The sequence below is a fragment of the Clarias gariepinus genome, chromosome 13 (assembly GCF_024256425.1).
Source record: "Clarias gariepinus isolate MV-2021 ecotype Netherlands chromosome 13, CGAR_prim_01v2, whole genome shotgun sequence".
NCBI lineage: Eukaryota > Metazoa > Chordata > Actinopteri > Siluriformes > Clariidae > Clarias > Clarias gariepinus.
The window spans coordinates 11,887,324-11,907,485 of record NC_071112.1 but is presented as its reverse complement, the minus strand read 5'-3'; the positions used below and the strand labels follow the sequence as shown (position 1 = coordinate 11,907,485).

Genomic DNA, 20,162 nt, shown 5'->3' with positions numbered 1-20,162 from the left:
ATGGTGATTGATTTGCAATATAATATATTGATGCACAAACAGAGGAATTTTGACAAAGAGCCAAAACACATTCTGAAGTGTTTATGGTTATCCAGGTTTTTCTGAAGTAACACCACATCATAACTCATCCCCAGATGATTGTGGTTTTAAACCCCAGGAGAGATACTGTGTGCATTAACGAATAAAGCATTGATGTTTATAAAAAATAATCACTGACAGGATGCTGTAATATACTATAGAAAAACATGATGCAAAGTACCATCATCAAGTTGATTATTTTTCTGTAACAGCGCATCCCAGTGTGTGTTTATTCCTCTTATACCACAGCAGTTGGCTCATAGTTACATTTGTTAATTAAATCAAGAACATCATGTCAGTTTTTTTTAACCATTTTAATCATGTTTAAATAAGGGGTGTTCAAGTCAAACCGGGACCATTGATTGTGCTGAATAACAGGACAGTGGAGAAGAAGTGAAGATAACTCCCAGCTGAGTTCCTATATTGTGCATGTGTTGTTCATGAATCATTATGTGTACTCTTTATCAAGCTGGTAACAAAGTATCTGTTGATTTTTAAGAATCAGGTGTTCCACTTACTGAATGCTCATGGGAGCGACTGCAGTGGTCTCTGATCCACTTCAACCGGAATCATTGTTAACGGATGTACGACCTTCTTTAAAATGTTTGCACCATTCAACTGCTTTACTGCAGCTAGCAGTCCCATCATTGTACTGTGTTTAACATCTTCTGTAAATGTTAATTGGTTCATCTCAAGTCCTAATTTGACTTGAACTTATAGTTTTTAACTTTAATTAATGACGACTGAAAACATGTATCGCTCACTTACCTTTTCCCTCACTTGCAGGACAGAAGATGAAAACCAAATGCTGTGTGACTGATAAAAATTTGCTTATTTTTGAGACTCCTTCCATAAAGGTTTAACAAGTGTGTTCTTATAAAAGGCATCACTATATCAACAATTATACTGTACCCTGTTCCTTGTTAATGCTAACACATTTTCAATGCACATATTAGACTTAATTATATTTGAATAACGTAATTATTAGAACTAATTCATAAATATATATAATTCATAATTTATATATATTCTAGGATTGCTTTCCAATCAGCTATATTGTTAAAACTGCTGTTATTAATCAACACCTTTTACTCTTTTAAGTGACTGTATTAGCACTTGTGCGACTGCTGTGTGTTTTGCCTTTAAAATCCATTCCTTAAGCTTTGTCCAAGTCATAAAGGTATTCGAATGATACGATATCTTACTATAAACATGTCATATTGTGCTGTTACTGAGGGCAAACTAACAAATAAATTTAACCTGACTAACAGAGAAATGCACTTTGGCCTCCCGCATGTACCAAATTATGCCAGGCAAGAACAAAGAACAAACATATAGAGATGATATAGATGATAAAGTTTATGGACTTAAGAGTAATAAAAAAGTCACAAAATGTGCATCAGCTGCCACAACACTGGTCCTGGTGTCAATAACCTGGTCCTATATATAATCATACTTTTTTTTTTTTTATTTACATTGCTTAAAATTTATAATGAAAGCAAGAAATTTGTGCCATATGTATTCCATCAAATATTTTTCTGAATCTCTGAGTGTTTCAAGAACATTGCACTCAGTCTTAAAATGAGCCTCAGTGGACGAGACCAAATAGTCTCATTTCCAGCTTTTTACTAAATAGTTACCTTAAATAATTAGGATTTTGCATATTGAGTATGCAAAAGGAATATTTGGTGTGTAGATTTGAAATGTGATTTATAAATTATCTTTTAAACCTTGTAAAAAAAATGTACTGGTAAACTGGGAAATGAATATAGTGCCCCTTTATGATTTGAGGTACTTTTAAGGTTAAAATTAAAAATTAAATTATTGGCACTAAATAGGCAAGATAATGGGTAGGTTAGTGGTTAGCACTGTCGCCTTGCACCTACAGGGACCGGGTTCGATTCCCACTTTGCGGCCTGTGTGCATGGAGATTGCATGGTCTCCCTGTGCTTGGTGGGTTTCCCCTCAGCAGATTAGGTGAATGAGTGTGTGAGTGTGTGTGCACCCTGTGCTGGATTGTCCAGGTTGTTTCCATGCCTTGTGCCCTTTGTCTCCTGTGATAGGCTCCAGGCCCCACGCGACCCTGTATACAGGATATAGACAGTGAGTGAGTGAGTAAAGCAGGATCATAAGTTAGTTAGTAGTGGAGTTTTGTATGTACAGAAATTAGAATATTAGTAACTTAAAACTATGGCATCTGGAGTCTGAGAGGCTGGAGAGCATAACCTCTGATATAGTAAAACCATAACCACAAATCAGTCATGTATTAGTATATAATACTAATTACTGTATTTCTTGATGAATTAATGCATGCATCAGGAAAAAATGAAATCTACATTAAGATTAGAGCATGAATGAATACATTAATGATTATGTATTATAGAGTGTTAACATATTACTTATTTGTGGACCTCACATCAAAGTGTTGGAGTCTTGCTCAGAGGTCACTCAGGGAAAGTAGCACGTGCTATGGGGAGGAGGTGGCCTCGAATATAAATCGTGGTGGATTAAAGCCACTGATATGTCAGAGTTCTGTGCACACTTTGCTCCCAGGTTCATTTGTCTCTGACGTTTTGCCTACAGTAGGTGGAAAAATGTAGTTTCGCTTCAGCGCTCAACATGTTACCTGAAGGAGAAGAAAGTAACATCTTCAAACCCGGGCGCGCAGACGCGTGTACGGAGCGCGCGCTCCAGGAGAGTCCTACCCGCCTGTACAGGAGACGATGGCTGATCGTTTTGCTCTTCAGCTCGTATTCTCTGTGCAACTCGTACCAGTGGATCCAGTACGGAATCATCAACAACATCTTCCTGCGGTTTTACAACGTCAGCGCGTTCGCTATAGACTGGCTGTCCATGGTCTACATGCTCACTTACATACCGTTTGTCTTTCCAGTCACATGGCTTTTGGACAGGAAAGGGCTGCGAGTTGTGGCGCTCGTGGCCGCAGGTGTGAACTGCGCGGGCGCGTGGGTTAAGGTCGCGAGCGCCAAGCCGCACCTGTTCTGGGTGAGCGCGCTCGGGCAGGTCGTGTGCGCCGTGGCGCAGGTGTTCATCCTCGGCATGCCGTCTCACATCGCCGCCGTGTGGTTCGGACCGGAGGAAGTGTCCACCGCCTGCTCCATCGGCGTCTTCGGCAACCAGGTAAGTCCAGTCCAGTGCACCGTTTCATGCATGAATGATCTCACTCTAAATCAGGATTTCTTTCTCAGTGAGTTTTTTATTCTTTTCAGTGCATGCAAAAAAATGAGAAAGAAAACTTATCTTAACCAAAGATTAGGCTAATTGGCGTTCCCAAATTGCCTGTGGTGTGTGTGAAATTCTTTAGGATCTCCTGCTGTTTTTCTCAAGTGTGTTTAACACTGATCTGATTTGGGAATCTGCATTAGCATTTGTTGTCAAATCAAGAAGAAGAAGAAGACAGTCCACAGAGGTCCAGTTCAGTTCTTCAGTTCTAGATCTTGTGTATGTGAGGAATGACATGACCATATTTATTCTTTTGGAATGACCAGATTTATTTTTCCTTTTCTGGAGTGTATGCAAGTTTGTGTGATCATTATTTCATCTATCAGATCTGCAAGCAATAGATGCATGAAGCACACTCTGCTACATTGTCATTATCACACAGTAAAACAGTATTTTTATTTTTTATTTATTTTTTTACAAAAAATACCCTGCAAGGAACATAATGGTAACATCAATAAACTAATTTACAACCTAAGATTTTAGAATAAATTGAATGACTAGAAATGACTGCCATGAATTTTTTTTTTTTGTGTGTGTGTGTGTATATTCCTGTCTTGTGCCTGGAGATGAATGTAAATTATGTCCTGTTGGCTGTAGTATGTCTGGGTTGATGATAAAAAAAAAATAATATAGCTTACATATGCGACAAAAGGTAACCAACTAAACTCAGTTCGTGTTAGGAGGAGTTACACATTTCCACCATGGTTTTGACAGTAAGATTATTCATTGTACACTATATGGGCAAAAGTATGTTGACACCTACAGTACCTATCACAATCATATATGCTTTTTGAACATCCCACAGACAGAGTTTGTCTTCTCTGTGTTTCTACAGTATAACAGCCTCCACTTTTTCCTCTTTCCTTCTAAAAAGGTTTTGTGCCCAATCGCCACCAGCATGTTAATTAAGGTGTAAATGTTGTGCAGTAAGTTCCAGTGTGTATCTTTGCAAACAATCTTGCTTTGTACACACTTTTTTTTTTTTGCACACATGAGCATTTCCATCCTGGAACGGATTTGGGCCCCTTAGCTTCAGTGGAAATCTACTGCATGTGGAGACATGAGCCAATGTCGGAGGAGTGACCGTTAATAACGTCAGGATCATATACTGTATATAGGACTATGCAGTGGCAGTTTCAGTGTGTACGGCGCCCTTGGCTAACTCCTCTTCAGCAACCCTGCCAAAACAAACAAACCAAAAAAACTTTTTATAATAGCACTCAGTTATCGAAGTGATTTATTTATGGTCACACTATCCAGTATCATCCACATGAGGATGGGTTTCCTCTGAAGGTTTTTCATCATGTCATCTCAGGGAGATTTGCCATGCCACTGTCTTCTCTGGATTGCTCATTAGGGCTATAAATTTAAAGATTGTAAAATGTATATTCAGACATTTTTTTCCCCATAAAACTCTTTTCTAACGTTGAAGTTCATTGTTAAAAGCACTATATAAGTACAAATGAAGAATATGAAGGACAAGAATATGGAGGACAAGATCATGTAGACAAGTCTTTGTCGCCTCTGTAGTTGTGTAGTTTATTTAGGTTAAACAGGTGGCTTAAATCATTACCCTCAGTCTGCTGCTATATAAAAGCCATTTAAGGTACTGTATTACTCGTATTTCACTTTTTCCAAGAAAACACACACCAAATTTTGCAGCAAAAGGCAGACCATGGCTATTCTAGCTGTTAGTTTTTCAAGATAATCTGATGATATTTCACCCCATGCTTCCCAGAGCAAGTTGGATTGGCTCAATGGAGTCTTCTTCTGTACCATCCAATCAAGCTGCTCCTACAACAGCTCAATAGGGTTCAGATCAGGAGACTGTGCTGGCCGCCCCATCACAGTCAGAATTCTGGCTAACTTTAATTGTTTTTTTGAAATGGAGAAAATTGTTGGTAAATTGCATGAAAATGTCTGTTTTTTTTTTTTTTTTGCATGCGATCCCACACTTTTGAGCGGTAGTGTATATAAATAGGGCTCAGGATTGTGCAGTATAGAGTGACATATTCTTTTTCAGTACAAAATAGGGAATATGATTAACTGAATTTTATTTCATTTTTAACAACTATACAAAAATGACTGAGCAAAATTTTTTTTTAGAAAAAATGGGTCACATAGGAAAAGCAATAACACAGATACACATGCTCACATGTTTTTATTGTTGTTTCTGGTTGTTTCTATGACCATAAAAATAAATATATAATAGTAAAATGGGATTATTGACCTCACAATCTTCATTGACCCATGCACAGTAAAACAAAACTATATTCCTCCAGGATTAAGGTGCTCCATACAACAGTTATTGACAAGATAAATAAAAAAAATCTAGCTAAGAGATCTAATAAGTTAACTAGCTAAGACAAAAATTAACACAATATAAACTAGCTAAGAACTATACAGAAAGACAAAAATAGATCATGTGAAGTAAAAAGTAGATAAGTAAGTACGTAATGTTGGGCACAATACCACTAATACGGCACTCGCTGAGAACTTTAATAGGAACTCTACAATAATACTGGGTAGGACCTTCCTTTGGTTTCCATACAGCCTCAATTAGTTGATGGTTTAAACATTTCTTTGGGATTCTGGTCCTTGTTGGAATGATTGCATCAAACAATTACTGCAGATTATCAGGTACACTTTTGTCATAGAAAAGTCACATTGTAATTGTGCCATGAGGCTTCAAAACCTGCTTGAAATGTAGAAACACAGGCTGAATATAGAATAGAAACAAACTGTTACTGTAGTAGCCACTGAACAATAAGGTGAAGAGGTCTGTTCCGACACAGAAAGGGAAATCAACTTCTTGTATATGAGAACACAATGTACGGGGAGTAGATCATGCTGGCAGAAATGTTTGTGTATAACAAACATTGTGTAACGGATGGAAGAAGCTGCTGCTGCATCTGTTTACTGTATGAGACTGGTCTTTTTGCAAAAGTTTCAATAAAACATTGTTGCATTGCTTTTACCCAACGAATGACTTATTTGTCTTTATAGTTTTCAGGATTTCCACCACACATTCATGCTGCGAATCTCCCACTCCCACTTCCATCCTTAAGTGTTCTATCAGATTTGGATCCAGTGACTTTGAAGGCCACTTAAGAACATTCAGCTCATTGTCATGTTCATTAAACCAGCTTTAGATTCAATTTAATTTAAATCCAAATCTGGTCATTGTTGCAAAGCAGCTTTAAAGAAGTCAAAATATATGGAAATAAATTAGAACATGTATGTAATACAATAGGATGTTAAATGCAAGTCTTGTTTGATTGGTATTAACAGGTCCAAAGTGAACCAAGAAAACTGTTCTTGGCTGACAGAAGTGGATCCTGATGACTTAAATGCTGTGCATTCTGACATGATTTTCTGCTCACCACAGGCGTAGAGTGGTTATCTGCGTTAATGTAGCTTTCCTGTCAGTTTGAACCAGTCTGGCCATTCTCTGATAATTTCATCAACAAGGCTTATCCATCTGCAGAACTGCTGGTGACTGAATGTTTTTTATTTACTGAACCATTAAATACAGTTGTAAATCCAAAAAAAAAAAAAATCTCAGAACATTAGCAGGTCTAGAAATACTCAAACTAAACCATCTGGGACCACCAATTGTGCCACAGTCAAAAATCACCCACTGATCCTGGCTCGTATCTGCATGTTTGATTTTTTTGCACTGCAGTTCTGCCACACATTAAGCTGATTAGATAATTGCTTGAATGTGTAGGTGTACAGTTGTTTCCAATAAAGTGATTAGCGAGTGTACATCAAGCCAGCTAGTAAAGACTGTAAATTGAAATGCCATTGAGACCTGACATAAGAAAGGAAAAACAGGCCATAGCCTCTGGGGAACTCTCCAACTTGTGTATGTGTTGTGATAAGGATGAGACGTCCAAAGGCAAATTTTTGAAGTCCTTCCAACCAGATGTGTCCATGCTTGTTTTTTTTGTGCTCATTTGTCCAGTACTGTACTGTTGTTTCTTTTTATTGGGGACTTCGTGGGGATTCAGGAGTGTGCGTAGAATCAACTTTGCTTTTCTTGAACTTATACTGAAGGCTTTACTTTTATTGAACTTACAGTATATTGAAGTATTTTACTTTTGTTGAACGTTTTCTGAAATCTTGTGTTAAGTACATGAAGTATTGTGAGTTTGATCAGTCGTTAAATATGTTGTTTTGATTGTCTATTTTATTCCAGCTTGGCATTGCCATTGGGTTCCTGGTGCCGCCTGTTCTTGTGCCCAATATAGATGACATGGATAAACTGGCTTATCATATCAGCATTATGTTTTATATAACAGCAGGTGTGGCCAGCCTCCTCTTCATTCTAGTTGTTACTGGTAAGACATCACTTATTAGTTAAATCTGCATTCTGCAAGTACAAGTTAAAAGTCCTTACATTTATTAATATGTATTTCATTATTTGCTTAACTGCTACAGTGTTTATTTGATGCCACACATCTAAAAGTATTTAGTTTACAAATAAACATGCTTTGTTTACATAATACTTTTTAAATTGTGTTAGTTGCTGTTAATCAGATCATTGACATTTGGTTGGTAAATTATTATTATCTAGGTTTGGTAAATATTAATCCATTTAGTTATTCTATAAACTTTTGCTTGCAGTTTTAAGCCTCTGAAAATTGTCCTTTAGCCCTAAAGCCCGTCATAATGAAGACTGTAACATAGCACACAACAATGCATTAAACAGCTATAGTTAATAATTATAATAAAAAAATAGTATGTTACTTAAATGGGAAACAGCAAAGACTGAAGTATAAAATGTATTTTATTTGAGTTAAAGGGATAAAAAAAAAGTAAAAAAAAAAACTCTAGAACGCACAAAACAATCAGTTACTGATAATAATGTAGCAAAGCCTTTACTAAAAGTGCCAAGGAATGTGCAAAAATAAACTAAAGATAGCTTATGACGGGTATACTGTATCTTTAATGTGTCAGGCATTAGTTAGCACGATAATAAGAAAAGAATCTTGCTTTCTTGCTAACAGCTAGCTGTTCTCTACATGTTCTCAAACTAGCTACAGTAGATAGATACAAACTGTATAGACAACAGCGGATATTTATAATGATAGAAATTTAATCACTTACCTAGACATGAAGCAGTAGCTTAATCCTTTCCCCTTATTTTTATAAGAAAATTGTGCAGTAAAAAATTACAAAAAAGACTAGATGTATTACATTTTGTCACATTTGTCACATTGTCTGTACCGCTCTGATTTAAAAAGTCACCTTATAACAGCTAAGGGAATTCAGATTATACTGTAACCAGTGAGATCATTCCTCAGAAATGTAGTGAACAAAGTCAAACGACCAATACAAAAGAAAACATAAACAAAGTACAAATACTTTAAAACTATACAGTAATGATATAAATATACTTTGTTACTTTTCATCTTTTGAGAACTTATTAAGAATTCTTTACGACTAGAAGAATTCTCTAGATCATATACATACATACAAAAAAATCTATTTATGTATTCTATTTGATATCTATGTACAGTATATGTAATGTACAATAACCATTCTCAGCCTAATAACATATGTGTTTTGTGGTTACATCAAAGGGCTACTCCACTTCTTTTTTCTTCCAGTGCGTAGTGGTAAAGTCAGGGTTTAAAGTCTGCATGGCAATGCTACTTATCAAGCTGCATAGTAAAGATAATGATTCAGAAATGCCAGGGTGATTCAGAATGCCTTCTGTAAGGTTATGTGACTCAAAAGCAGAATGACAAATGACAGAGTACAAATAGTCTGCCAGTATGACATCTTAACTTGGCAGCAAAGGGACTGATTTCTGATAATGGCATCATAATTAATGTGATAATGTGTAAGCCTGGAAACATTGCCCTGGCTGAGTTATAGGAGCCTTTGCCAAAGGTTATGGTTTTATTGTTGGTAAGGAGTAACTATTATGGCATGGATTGTTTTATGTCAGTATGTTGGCATGATGTGATGTGGCCTGACATAAAAATTTGATTATTCTTAATACCCTAAAGATAATTATATATATATATATATATATATATATATATATATATATATATATACACACACAGTATATATGATACTACTATACAGTATATATATATATATAATATTACAGTATATATAAAACATATAAGTATGAATACATTTAATAAAAAACCTGTGGTTAAATTGAGGCTGTGGTTTAAAACATGCTTACATGAATGGTTTTATAGGCTGTGGATTTATAAATGAATGCAAACTGTATTTCACCATATAGTTTATTTTATTTATCCAGTGGTCTGTAAAATGTTCATCTTGTCTTCTTATAAAAAAGCAAAGTAATATAACTCTTACGAACCCACAAAGGTGTACTTATCAGCACTTTTTGTATTTACTTAAAAATACCTAGTAAATACCCAGTTCTCAGTTTCATTCTCAATTTTAGTAATTTCAGTAATATCTTGTGCATTATTTGTGCATCACTTGTGTCTTCTGTCATCATACACTTTGTGCAGTGCTGCATGGTTTACACTTTTTACTTGTGCTCCTGGGACCATGTCAGTCTTGTGTGTTTCTACTGTTCATCCAAGTTTTCCAGGATAAGCCAGCAGTTCCTCCCTCCCAAGCCCAGGTGACAACGCAAAAAATGCCTTTACAAGACTATTCTTACCTGGCCTCGATTCGGAGGCTTCTCTGCAACAAACCATTTGTTCTACTGATTGTCACCTATGGTAGGCCTGACACATTTATAATAACATTTCTCATTCAGGTTATCTCAGGTTTTACTGTATTATGTCAGAACTAGAATTAATATATTATATGGTCATATATGTTTTTATTTTATTTGTTTGATTTATATTGATGAGACATAAAGTTAACACCCCATAACATTAACACATTAACATTGATTAGCAATTATATACTAGTAAACTGCTAACAGGATCATAAGCACCTAAGGCTTATGTATGCCTGTGGGGAGCAAAAGCCAGCCCATCAGTCAATCCCACAAAAAAGGATAAAAAAATAATGCTGGCCACAATAGAAAGGCACCAGGACACCTAGTGCATCCACAGCCTGGTGCACACACCTCTTTGCAACTAAAGAGCCCAAGGCTGCTGTCCCAACCTCCAAACTCCCCAGATCCTACTGTAGTTCTGTTCTGCACAAACAGGGCTGAACCTGATCCGCTGCCAACATTCTGGTGCCAGACACCACAGCACACCCCCAGAGGTCTTGTGGAGTCATGTGCCAGCACAAGGGGAGCCTAAAAAATATTGTTCAAATTTGGAAAACAACAAATTTGTTGATGAAAATGGCTACTAATAAAACCCAGAAAATGAAATGCAAAAAAATTAAATAAAATGGAACAAAAAATTATTTGGAAACAATCTTTTGTACAGCACAGATTTACTTGACATTCTGAGACCACAACTAAATGCACAGTTAAAACATGCCACACTCACACTTGCATTTTATTCTTACAGGATTAAATGTCGGGTGTTTTTATGCTGTTTCCACTTTACTGAATCGCATGATCATGGACTACTACCCTGTAAGTCCCAACCAGTCTTATCTTTCGTTCTGGTTATCTCACAATTTTCTTCTCTAAATAAGGCATAGGAGCTGTCAGATATAGAAATGTCATGTTTTCCCCTTAGGCAGTACACAGTCTCTGTGTAGATCCACAGGAATCCTCAAAGATTTGTCACACACTTAGGATACTATTCTTCTTCTTCTTCTTCTTATTATCATTATCATTCATATTTTCTCTTGCTGAATTTACCTTTTTTATGTTTTCACCTAGATCCTTTACATGGTTTGGTATTTAACACACTCTGCCCAAACCTGACTAGATATAACAGCCTAAATAATAATTGGCTTTTTTCCCATGAAAGGGAGAAGAGGTGAATGCTGGACGAATTGGTCTAACTCTTGTCATTTCTGGTATGGTGGGCTCTCTGATCTCTGGCATCTGGTTGGACAAAACAAAGACATACAAGTATGCATCATGTGACCATAAAAACATAAAGCAATAAAAATAGGAAAATATGACCTTTTGTAGCTTTTAATTGTTACAAATATTTGTTTTTATATCATTAGTTAATGTTTCTGATATAATGGTAGTTTTGTACTTTTTAGCCTTTTGAACAGTTGAGATCTTATTGCCTGAGGCTTTAAAATGTTAAGCCGACATTCACATTCGAGCTCAAGATTTTATTAGGGTTCATGCCAATTGACATACGAAGGTATGCCATTGTGAATGCTGATCCCTCTTGATCCCCTGTAGTGGGCTTTTATTATTTCCCAAGTACCATGTTTAATTCTGCACCAGACAAACTTCAAAAGCCAAAGTATAAGTTAATAAGCTTTTTCTTTCTTGTGACAGAATGAACATGCGGCTTATCTTAATCTGTTAGGATTTAGCTAAACAATACCTTTTGGATGTATGAAAATTCCATTCATGCCTCAACTATTCAAAGTTTCTAGGCAGTACAAATCGCACAACAGAGGTTTACTTACTGCATAATTATTTAATTACTATATTTTATATTTAATACAGCATGGCTAGTCTCACAAATAAGTTATGTACAATTATTGACATATTCAATTGAATACAATTTGTCATATTCTTCAATTGTAACAATTGATTTAATTCTTCTTTTTTGGGAAGCGAAGTTCAACTACAATAATTTCTTTGTAGTTAATTTCTGTAATTTTCCAGTCTGTCCAGCTTTATATTTGCTGTCAACACTTTTGTCAAGTAAATGAATTGATAAAATGCCTTTTACAGTGATTTTTAGACTTATTTCTGCACTCTGACACTTAATGTGTCTTAATTGCTTAGATCAGTGTTTCTCAAAGTGTGGGCCACCTGCCCCCGGTGGGCAATAAGGGTACTGCAGTTGGGCTACCAGACATCATTACTAAAGTTTTTTATACAGGTATATATTAATTTTAACATAATTACAAGTTTGTAATTAGGTTTAAAATTACTATCAAATGTGTCTGATTAAGTATTTACTAAACTAAACCCATTTATCTCATTTAACCCATTTATCTTAGTCTCGCGTTGTTGTAATTAAAGCTTTGGGCGTGCTTCAGAAGATTTTTACACTTCAGATTGGGCTGCAGCCTTGTTAAGTTTGGGTATAGCTGATTTAGACTTAAATTTTTTAATCTCTTACCTTGAAACCAGGTAATGTTATCACTAATCGTCTATAGCCCATTATCCTGTGATCAGGTTTGCGGGGGGTTACACACCATCATAGGGCACACACACACATTCACGCACTACAGGCAATTTGGGACGCCAATTGGGCTAATCTGCATGTTTAGGACTGTGGGAGGAAACCAGAGTGAACATAAGAAAACCCACCAAGCACAGGGAAAACATGCAAATTCCATGAACACAGACCCCATGCGGGAATCAAACCCTCGACCCTGGAGGTGCAAGGTGACAGTGCTAATAACTAAGCTACCGTGCCTGTTCCCCTTTTGATATGTTCTATCTATATCAAAAAGGGATATCCCATTAAACACCCTGTCTAATGAAGCAGAAATGATTCCACAGGTAATAAAAAAAGAATTGCTAAAGTCAAACATAACTTTATCCCTCTGATTTTGTTGGTTCATTGCCTAAAACAACATGCCATGTCAATGAGCTCATATAATTCAGACATTGATATTGAACTGAGTTGTCTGATAAATCTGAAAAAGCCTGAGGACAATTCACAGTCACAGTGAAGTGGGACATTTTCTTATGCATGACTGTACATTGCAACCCTAATAAGACAATGCTTGCTTACTACAGGGAAGCATGGCTCCAAAAGAGTTGTTCCTTTGAGAATGAGATGATCGTGACATGATTTACATTAAATGTAAAAATGCATTTATCAAAGTTGTTCCATTAAAATCTTTAGAGTCAGAATATATTTTTCAGCTCACTGATATTTCCCTCTTCTCTTTCAGACAGACCACCCTTGCTGTATATCTCCTGTCGTTTGTAGGAATGGTGATTTACTCCTTCACTTTAAACTTGGGCCATCTCTGGGTAGTCTTTATTACATCAGCCATGCTAGGGTAAGAGCTATTGCTTTATTAATCACAATGTGCTACTAATAGCTTGGTGAGGACAAAGAATAAAACTACAGCTGGTGAAGCGACACATTTACTTTAAATGACATCGTAATTAAAAAATATATATTATTATTATTATCGATGTTAGAATATTAATGAAGACAATCTTGCTTTACAATATATGAAAAAAATTTACTTGTTTTATTGTACCCAAACTGTAACTAGTACAGTATTGTCTGGTATATAGACAAATGTCCTCATCCTCAGAATTATGTGATCGGATTAAATTTAGAAATCTGACAGTTAGGGATTTTTTTTCTTAAATATTCTTAAAGGCTTTATTATATACATGGCCACTTTTTAGAAAGTTTGTTTAGGGAAATAGTGTTTCAAAACAGTGTCTCAGGTAATACTGTCACACAAAATGAAATATTATAAAATAATGAATAAAAACATAATAAAATATGAAATAACGTTACACTTAATCTTACAAAAAACTTTTACACTTCATCTAATTTGTCATTACTTAGCAAAACCCCCAGAACCCAGGCACTGCAACCAAAAACTATGAAGTCCATTTGCTAATTACAGTTCAGATTTTACAATTTTACATTGTTAAAGTTAAAAATTTACACACTCATATAATGTGTATATTTTTTAACTGTGTGAGGAAACCCACAGGGAGAACATGCAAATTCCATGCACACAGAGGCAAGACTCAAACCTGGCTGGGACTCGAACCCATACCCTGGAGGTACAAAGTGACAGTGTTAACCACTAAGCCACTGTGCCACCTTAAAATAAAACACCTGGCCAAAAAAAATACCCTCTGATGTTTGGTAAACCACCTTTATCTACAGTATGATTACGATGTGCAAAGTGGCCAATTCAGGTATGAAAATGATTCATGGTGTTCTCAGAAACACTCTTTTACATTTTAAATATTCCTACTGTATGTCATTTAAAATCCATAAATGTGATATCCTGGTACACTTATTGGCACATAACGTTGCTGAGCCTAAACCTCTATGTCTAAAGCAACCGCAGATCATAACGCTGCCTCCAGACCTTTGTACAGCATCTACTATACATTATGATAAATTGTAAACCATGAATGTAATGTGGTGCTCTGTGATGGACTGGAATCTTTGTGCTTACTGTTACCAGGTAAAGTCGTTACTGAAGAATAAATGAATATGGTAGCAATTTTTTTTTCTCTCTCACAGATTCTTCATGACTGGGTATCTGCCACTAGGCTTTGAGTTTGCAGTGGAATTGACATACCCTGAGTCAGAAGGCACATCTTCAGGACTTCTCAACTGCTCAGCACAGGTACTCCGAGCTAAGCAAAGATCTATCTTTCTGTTCTATCAAATGAAAGTCCTGTAATGATAAACAAAATGGTTATACCTTCGCAAGTTGCTACTGATCCTGTAGGCATGTTGTATAACAAATATAATGTGTGATACTTAAGAGATCATGAATTATATAGAGCAAATAAGAGTTAAAAGTTGAAAGAGGCCCAGAAAGCCAGTTTACAGCATGCACACTGGGATGTATCCGGAAAAAGAAGAATTAATCAATAAGCCTAATAATACAAATCAAGATTTTCACTGAGATATCATTATCATTACTAGTTTGATAAGAAATAAACTCTCAGTTATTATCTTATCCCAATTCAGGTGTTTGGAATCATATTTACCATTTGTCAAGGCAAGATCATTGACTCCTACAGCACATTCGCTGGCAACATCTTCCTCTGTGTTTTCCTGCTGTTAGGGACAATCATTACAGGTAAAGTCAGCCTTGCTACTGAAAATCAACGCCATATACTGTATATACACTACCGTTTAAAAGTTTGGGGTCACTTTCTAACTCCATGATGGTTCCTGATTTATATTTCTTTCTACATTGTAAAGGAATGCTGAAGGCATCTAAAAAAATGCATTAAACTCCTTTGAACAGTTAATGGTGAGATGTGTCTGCTACTTATGCTCTGTAAAGACTTCATAACGCCTCTAATCTGAGGTGCTGTTAATTGGTCATTTTTCAGGCTGATAACTCTAAATGAACTTCTCGTCTGCGGCAGAGGTAGGTTTTGGTCTCGCCCTCCTGGGATGGCCTTCATGAGAGCCAGTTTCATTATGGTGCTTGACGGATTTTGCAAATGCACTTGACAATACTGTTCTTGCAAGAACTATTACAGAAAGGCTGACCTCTGTGTCTTTAAATAACAACTAACTTTTGTATTTGTTGTCGTTATGCAATAACCTAATTCCATATGTGTTATTTTATAGTTTTGAAATTCCCAGTATTGTTGTGGAATGTAAAAAATAAATCACTAAACAAAAACAACGAAATTGACCCCAAAGTTTTGAACGGTAGTGTATATGTACATGTATATATATATATATTTTACAAAATATTTCACAAATAATAATGTCTATCAAACCCTCCTTGCCTTGTGTGTGTACATACTGTGTACTGTATATACTGTGTATATATTGCAAAATGGGGATTCCATAGATTGTCACAACATTGTCCAGCACAAATGCCAGGAGCTTTATTAGACTGAGATCTGGGGAATTTTGAGACAAAAATCAACATTGTATGTGTACAGTATGTGTGTGTGTGTGTGTGTGTGTGTGTGTATATCCACTCTTCTCACCTCAATAGTATGTCAAAAGTGCTTCTTGCCCTCTAGTGGTTGATTAGAAGCAGCAAAACTGGAGAAAAGACCCTTTAAAACTTTTTTCTGTATCTAAATCTCACACAGTATTATTTTGTTCATGACCGTTTACTGTGTTACTGATTTCACACCCATATTTGTATTTGAAGCTTTTATAAAGGAAGATCTCCGGCGGCAAAAGGCAAACACGCAAGCAGATGCAGAATCAGAAACTGTAAGTTTGTGTTTTATCTAAAATATTTTCTCTCAGGATAAGGTTCAAGGCTAGTTTTCCATCATAATTTACACTCACTTTATTAGGAACACCTTACACCTACTGCACACCTGCATATTCATGCAGTTTCCATCACTGTGTAAATTCATGCAGATACAGGTCAGGTCAAGAGCCTTAGTTAATGCACACATCAAACATCAGAATGGTGAAAATGTGATTTTAGTGACTTCAGATGGATTCCAGAAACTGCTGATCTTCTGGGAGTTTCAGTTTACACAGTGATGGTGCAAAAACCAACAACATTCTTCAGTTATCCACAGTTCTGCAGGCAGAAGTACTGTTCCTTGTTCAGAAACGAGGTCAGAGGAGAATGGCCAGATTGACTGAGTTGTTGAAGTTTAGAAAATACCGGTCAAGCATCAGTTGAATGCCACAGTGTGTCTGTGTATTGTTGACTAAGTGCATTCCCTTGTACACAATTTACCCATCGTCTACTTTTGTAATATTCCATGACGCAAAGTGGAAATCATCTCAAACGGTTTCCATGAACATGTACTCCTTAATCACTGGTTCTGAATCTAATAGAGGACCTTAAGGATGTGGTAATAAGCTTTGCATCAGGAATGAGCAGCTGGCAAATCTACCTGAATTGTGCCACAAAGTATTACCACTAATCTGAGACCTAGTATTAGTATGGTGATCCCAATATACTGGTGAGCATACTGTACAGTATGGAATAAATCATAAGCTAAACCTCATGCTGTCTAACTTTTCTGGTCTATATTAACTTTACACTCTGATTCGAAACCTATCATTGTTTAGGGCACTTTTATGGCTTTCTTTATTCATTTATTTATATTCATTTTTGCTTTATTTGTTCAGAAACTACCAAGACACCAAGAAGACGGAATATCATCACCGAAACAGACTAGGATGTAAAAATGAAGTTCTCCTGCATGCAAGTCAGCAAATTTATAATTAGAGGGTGAAATTTCTTGCAAAAACAAAAAAAACAAAACATGTATTACATCATGCAATAGGGTGTGCAACGTTCATTAAGGAACTTCATCCAGAAAATAAGTTGGTAAAAAACATCAACACTGTAAAGTTTAGGGTAATAATTACCTATAAACTGTTAATAATGGTTCTAGAATTTTCTTTCAGTTTATTTTTACTACTACATACCATGCACTTTAAATTTACAATATAAACAACATTAGGAATGCGTCCTCCTTGTGTTTCACTACTTTTTGTAGTTACACCATCTATCTTTATGTTGTTTATTATATTGGATTTATATACGTATACAGTGTATATGATGTTCTAGCATGTTGACTCTTCCAAATGTTTTTACCGGAACTGCTTCCACTAATGACATGAAGGTTTACTTGATTGGATACAAGGTGGTATCAAAAAGTTTTAAGATTAGGTCTATTTACAAGAAAGTACTTTATTACTTATTACTACATTTTTATTATCTGGTGAGTAGGGTGGATAAAGTTCTCCAACAGTCATCATGCACAAGTCGCTGAATGGTTTTAACATTTTTTAAAATAAATGTTCTTCCGCTCTTGAAGTGCGAGTGCCACTCAAAACACCTAGACCGACTCATTGCAGCATCGCCTGTTCGTTCATTTCATGTTCGCTCTTTGTTTAAACTTCCTGTCCATGATGAAATAGTTGTACACACGATGTCTTTTGGCACACTGACTCATGAAGCCCGGTGCTCCCTGTGACTGTGTGTGCTGCCATCTGTTGGAGTGTTATATAACTAGTCTCACAACTTTTTGATACCACCTTGTATTGACTAAGCATCAGAGTATTTTCTCTTAAAACAAGTAAAGACAACAGAGTTTAAACTTTTTTTATTGAGAATTGGTCTTCCAGTATTGAAGTTTTGTATATCGGTTAAATAATGTCTATATATTTACTAAATATGAATTCATGAAATACTGAGGTGTATAATGGCAATACCAGACTTTAGGAATTGCTCGAAGGATTGCAATTATTAAGCTCACCATTTTGCTCATGAACATCTGCCTTTTGATATAAATAAGTAGCAAATTGGTCTAAAACATTGGACTTTATAATTCCACATTATCCTTACTGAATTCTCCTGTATACCAATGTGCATATGACAATGTACAGTGCAAAACTGAATCTGTGGATTTTTTTATATATAGAAACCCTACAAATTATGTCCAGTTTCAGGTACTTGTGGAAAATTATGAGTAGATGTAAGTAGTGTTTGATGGTATAGTGTTTGTCCTTATACCTGTGTTAAACATTAATATGTTAAAACTCTACTACAGTATAAGACATTACTGTACTGTGCAAAATGTTAGTTTGTGTTAAAAACATTTATATACCAAAACTGTACTAGAAGACACTTCTGTGTGAGTGTCAAAAGCTTAAGTTTAAAGGTGACTGTCAAATTTTTTGACTATAAATTAAAATTTATCAAATGAACTATTTATCAATGAGGTTAAATTAATTAAAAATGGAAATATATAAATGGTTCTAGTTTAGTCATGGGTTCAACCCATCATAGATAAAAGTTAATCTATAAACTAAAACAATATGGTAATATCTTTGTTAGAGCGTTTATTCTTATGTTAGTTTTACTTTTTATCAACAACTGTAACACTATTGTGGTGCCGTTTTACCATTTAAGACCAGTAAAAAGCTATCGATCATACAAAAACCCTTAAAAAATAATAATAATATAGCTGTTAAAGTAGAGTTTCTAACTGCTAAAATAGTCACATTGATAAACATTTCTCATAGTATCTATTTGGTCATAGCTTTTTTGTTGTAAACACAGTTTAGCCATTTAAATGTACTTTCGAAATCGTGCAGAGCACTTTTAATAAAAAAAAGTTTTTAAAAGAGTTTTATTCAGACATTCATGCTGATATGTGTCAAATGTGTGGTGTAGTGGTTAGCACTGTGCCTTGCACCTCCAGGGTCTGGGCTTGATTCCTGTCTTTATGTGCATGGAGTTTGCATGTTCTTCCCGTGCTTGGTGGGTTTCCTCCCACAGTCCAAAGATATGCAGGTTAGGCTAATTGGAGTTGCCAAATTGCCTGTAGTGTGTGAGTATGTGTGTGTGCCCTGCAATGGATTGGCACCCTGTCCAGGGTCTACCCTGCCTCGTGCCCTAAGCCTCCTGGGATAGGCTCCAGATCCCAGTGACCCTGAATTCAGGATAAAATGGTATAGAAGATGAGTGAGTGAGTATTTTCATATCCTTACCATAGCCTTATGCATGCTGATTATAAACATATAATGGCAACCACTGCATTAATAATTAAACTGATTAATGTTTATACCGTCTCTGTGTATATTCATGCAGTTTACATGAAAAATACCCCTTACAATTACTGAGACTATTTCATCATCATCTCAGTAGTATTTAGCCTACAAAACAGAACCTCAAAGTAAACAGATTTTTGTTCATGGTGAATGTTTAAATCGAGACAAAATATTAAGCATATTAAAGTATTAGGTCTGTTAGAGGCCAGCCCTTTAATATGTCCATGAAACACTTGCAAACTGTGAATTCTTTACTTTGTATAATATTCGTTAATAATTGTTGCTATGTCACTATCTTATATCATATAATACAAAATGGTTACTTCCAACAGATATTGTATAAGTGATAACTTGGGAGAATAAATAAGTTTATATAATTAAATCATTTGTAATGTATATAATGATTACATGAAATCCCATGTTTGCACTTGAGATGGCATGAACTCCACATGTTTGTGTAAAACCTCATGATTCATGTAAGAGAGCACCATCTCTCTAAACAATGGCTAAATCGCGGGGGATATCTGACCTTTTGTACAAAGGATTTATAAACTT

The 20,162-nt window shown here is 35.7% G+C and overlaps 1 protein-coding gene across 1 annotated transcript; it reads left to right on the top strand.

Moving 5' to 3' along the window:
- The first annotated feature begins 2,578 nt into the window (after nucleotides 1–2,578).
- Nucleotides 2,579–19,913, top strand: flvcr2a (FLVCR heme transporter 2a). The gene is made up of 10 exons (XM_053510601.1): nucleotides 2,579–3,219; nucleotides 7,523–7,664; nucleotides 9,903–10,043; nucleotides 10,797–10,864; nucleotides 11,208–11,311; nucleotides 13,282–13,392; nucleotides 14,616–14,721; nucleotides 15,072–15,183; nucleotides 16,228–16,292; nucleotides 17,175–19,913. The coding sequence occupies exons 1-10, from the start codon at nucleotides 2,698–2,700 to the stop codon at nucleotides 17,229–17,231; spliced, it is 1,428 nt and encodes a 475-aa protein (XP_053366576.1). The 5' UTR covers nucleotides 2,579–2,697; the 3' UTR covers nucleotides 17,232–19,913.
- Nucleotides 19,914–20,162: the final 249 nt, after the last annotated feature.